This window comes from Panicum virgatum, chromosome 6N (assembly GCF_016808335.1).
Source record: "Panicum virgatum strain AP13 chromosome 6N, P.virgatum_v5, whole genome shotgun sequence".
Lineage (NCBI taxonomy): Eukaryota > Viridiplantae > Streptophyta > Magnoliopsida > Poales > Poaceae > Panicum > Panicum virgatum.
In genome coordinates this window covers 32222636-32225859 of record NC_053150.1, presented here as the reverse complement: position 1 = coordinate 32225859, position 3224 = coordinate 32222636, and the positions used below count along the sequence as shown (strand labels likewise).

At 54.4% G+C, this 3224-nt stretch overlaps 1 protein-coding gene across 1 annotated transcript; it reads left to right on the top strand.

Moving 5' to 3' along the window:
* Positions 1–712: 712 nt before the first annotated feature.
* Positions 713–2568, top strand: LOC120677323 (cytochrome P450 76C2-like). Its single transcript, XM_039958477.1, has one exon. It carries the CDS (start codon positions 793–795, stop codon positions 2320–2322), a length of 1530 nt encoding a protein of 509 aa, XP_039814411.1. The 5' UTR covers positions 713–792; the 3' UTR covers positions 2323–2568.
* The last annotated feature ends 656 nt before the right edge of the window (positions 2569–3224 follow it).

Genomic DNA, 3224 nt, shown 5'->3' with positions numbered 1-3224 from the left:
TCCGACTCGTCTATCTCATGTATATTATATGGAGACGTTTTGACCGAGAAAATAAACCATGCATGGTAGTTGGCCGTCCTGACCGCATCCTTGTATCGTCAACACTGACGGATCGAGAAACAATCCTACAGACTATAGTAACTTATCGGTGGCACCATGCATGTTCCTAACTCTCTTTCAGTGAATTTCTTTCTTTAATTTATGAGGCATATGACACATGCACGGACTGAATATTAACGTCAATATTTCTACTAGTTGAGGTATACTAAATACTAAAAGGATTAGCATCCACCAGCTGAGTAGATTAAAGGTAAATCATCCTCTCTGCTAATTAATTAACACACCGTGAATGCATGACTCTGACTCAGAACTCTGAATTCATTTTCACTTGTTTCGTTACCTTGATTTGTTTCTTTTTCTCCTCTTGCCTTGAGTTGATTGCGTAAATACATGTCTCGATACACACTTGGTTTTTTTTTTCTTTTATCCTGACCCATGCTGCCTTGGACTCCAACAACTTTACTCCGATCCATCTATATTATTAGACTGACTTTTCTATGTTTTCATATGGCCTCCAAGACTTCCAATGGCGTCGTTCTCCAAGAGAAGAGACCCTCCGGGTAGTTGCCCAAGATCATAACACACGTGGTGCATTTGCTTGCCCTATAAATACGTGTCAATGCAGCGTATGCCCCAACTCAACACTCTCAACCTCCTCCTCCTGAACTTCATCGGAGAGTCGGAGGGTCATTTTGCTTGAGATCGATCGATCGAGCAGGTCGTAGCTGCAAGATGGCCTCCTTCGTCGTCGAGTGCCTGGGGTGGCTCATCGTCGGTCTCTTCTCCCTGTACATCTTCCAGCTGCTCCGCGACGCTCGCCGGCGCCTCCCCCCGGGCCCCTGGCCGCCGAAGCCGCTCGTCGGCGACCTCCTCGACCTCGGCGAGGACGGGCAGCAGCACCGGACCTTCCTGCGCCTGTCCGAGCGCTACGGCGGCCTGATGTGCCTCCGCTTCGGCATGGTGCCACACGTGATCATCTCCACGCCGGAGGCGCTCCGCGCGGTCTTCCACGCCGGGGAGGGCGGCAAGAAGGCGGACGCCATCGCGGGGCTCCCGAGCCTCGACGTGCTCGCCGCCGTGGGCCACAGCTCCCACACCATCTTCGCGCTCCCGAGCCAGGACGGCAAGTGGCGCGCGCTCCGCAAGTTCGCCGCCGCCGAGATGCTCGCGCCGCGCCGGATCTCCTCGCCGGCGGCCGGCGCCCAGCTGCAGACCAAGATCGTGGAGGCGCTCCACCGGGACGTGGCCGGCCACGCCGCCCGCGGCACTCCGGTCGTGTTCCGGCACGCCGTGCTCGACAATATCCTGAGCCTGCTGCTGGGCGTGCTCTACTCCACGGACCTGGAGCCCAAGGAGCGGGCCGTGTTCCGGGACCTCATCGAGGAGATCGTCGGGATGCTCGGCACGGCCAACGTCTCCGACGTGTTCCCGCCGCTCGCCGCCCTCGACCTCCAGGGCCTGCGCGGCCGGATGGCCAACCTCCTCACCATCATGTACCGCCACTTCAACGAGCAGGTCGCCCTTCGCCGCCGCAGCCGCGCCGCCGGGGAGCCGCGCAAGAACGACGTGCTCGACACGGTCCTCGACAAGGAGGAGGGCGAGTGGAAGCAGGAGGGGTCCCTGCTCAGCCACGACGTCATGCGAGTCCTCCTCTCCGATCTGTACGGCGCCGGAGCGAGCACGACGGCGGCTCTCATCGAGTGGGGAATGGTGGACCTGCTCCAGAACCCGGACGTGATGCGCAAGGTCAGGGAGGAGCTCGCGAGCGTCCTCGGCGACAAGCCGCTGATGGAGGAGTCCGACATCGCCCGGATGCCGTACCTCCAGGCCGTCGTCAAGGAGGTCCTCCGCCTGCGGATGGTGGTGCCGCTGGTGCCCCGCAAGGCGGAGGCCGACATCGAGGTGAACGGCTACCGGATCCCCAAGGGCACCAACGTGATCCTCAACGCGTGGGCGATCAACCGGAGCGCCGCCGCGTGGCCGGACGCGGACAGGTTCGTCCCGGAGAGGTTCGTCGGCGGCGAGACCAGGAGCTACCTGGGCCAGGACTTCGAGATGATCCCGTTCGGCCTCGGCCGCCGCATCTGCCCCGGGATGCCGCTGGCGCAGAAGCTGATACCGCTGATCCTTGGCACGCTGATCCATCGCTTCGAGTGGGAGCTCCCCGCCGAGGTGAGGGAGAGCGGGATCGACATGAAGGAGAAGTGTGGGGTGGTGCTGTCTCTCGTCAACCCCCTCACGGCCATACCCAAGGAGATATGATCGAATTCTCTCGCTCCATGGCTCGATGGTTTCAATCACCCGGCCGCCCGGTAAACTGGAAGTTTTGGTCCATGTTTGATTAGTCGCTGCTCGACATCATCTCCCCAGCAGCCTTACAATGTTCCTGTCTTACTTTTTCCTTTTTTTTAGTGTACGTGCTGAGTATTTTATTACATAATGTGATCTGTATGACTGTATGTAGGAACCTGCTTATTATCACATTGAAATAAAATGAGATTATCTATATGTACCTGCACATTTTAGATTCACATCTTGGGATGCTTTTTATTTTTTGTTTCAGTTTAAGTAATCATTTAGAGATGGGATTGTCACGTATTTTACCCACGTACATGCCAAAACTTATATGAAAAACGGTGAAATTAATTAAGGTACCAAACCTAAGTAATTAACTACATATATCATGAACCAAATCCAGAGATAATCCACTTTTTCATACATCTCATGAAAATTAAGGTACTAAACCTACGTCCCCTTTTGAACTAGTAAAAAAACCACTGGTCTTTTGGTCTCCTTTGAGAACACCGTGCCCCCGTCTCATGTGCACGCGGAATGCCTCGCGGTCTATTTTCTCTGTGCATGCGGAATGCCTGGCTGCTGTTCCCGCGGTCTACTTTCTCTTATGAGTATCGTACATGAGATCTTTAGTAACATTATCAGGTCGAAACAAAATTATGTACATCGTCGTGTTACTCGCAGCATTTGCGCAAGGGCCGGCTCATATCACGTTGTGCAATGAGTGGGTTTATGTGTACTGCATTAAAGCATCCCAAAGATTCTGAAATTGAAATTAAATTGTGTTGACACCCAAAATTGGCACAATTCAAGGTTTGCTCAATTTGGGCAAATCGGTCAGATCGATCTTGTAAACCAGTCAGACAAGT

Coding starts and splice junctions, on each gene's coding strand:
- LOC120677323 (XM_039958477.1), top strand. CDS start 793: ATGGCCTCCTTCGTCGTCGAGTGCCTGGGGTGGCTCATCGTCGGTCTC.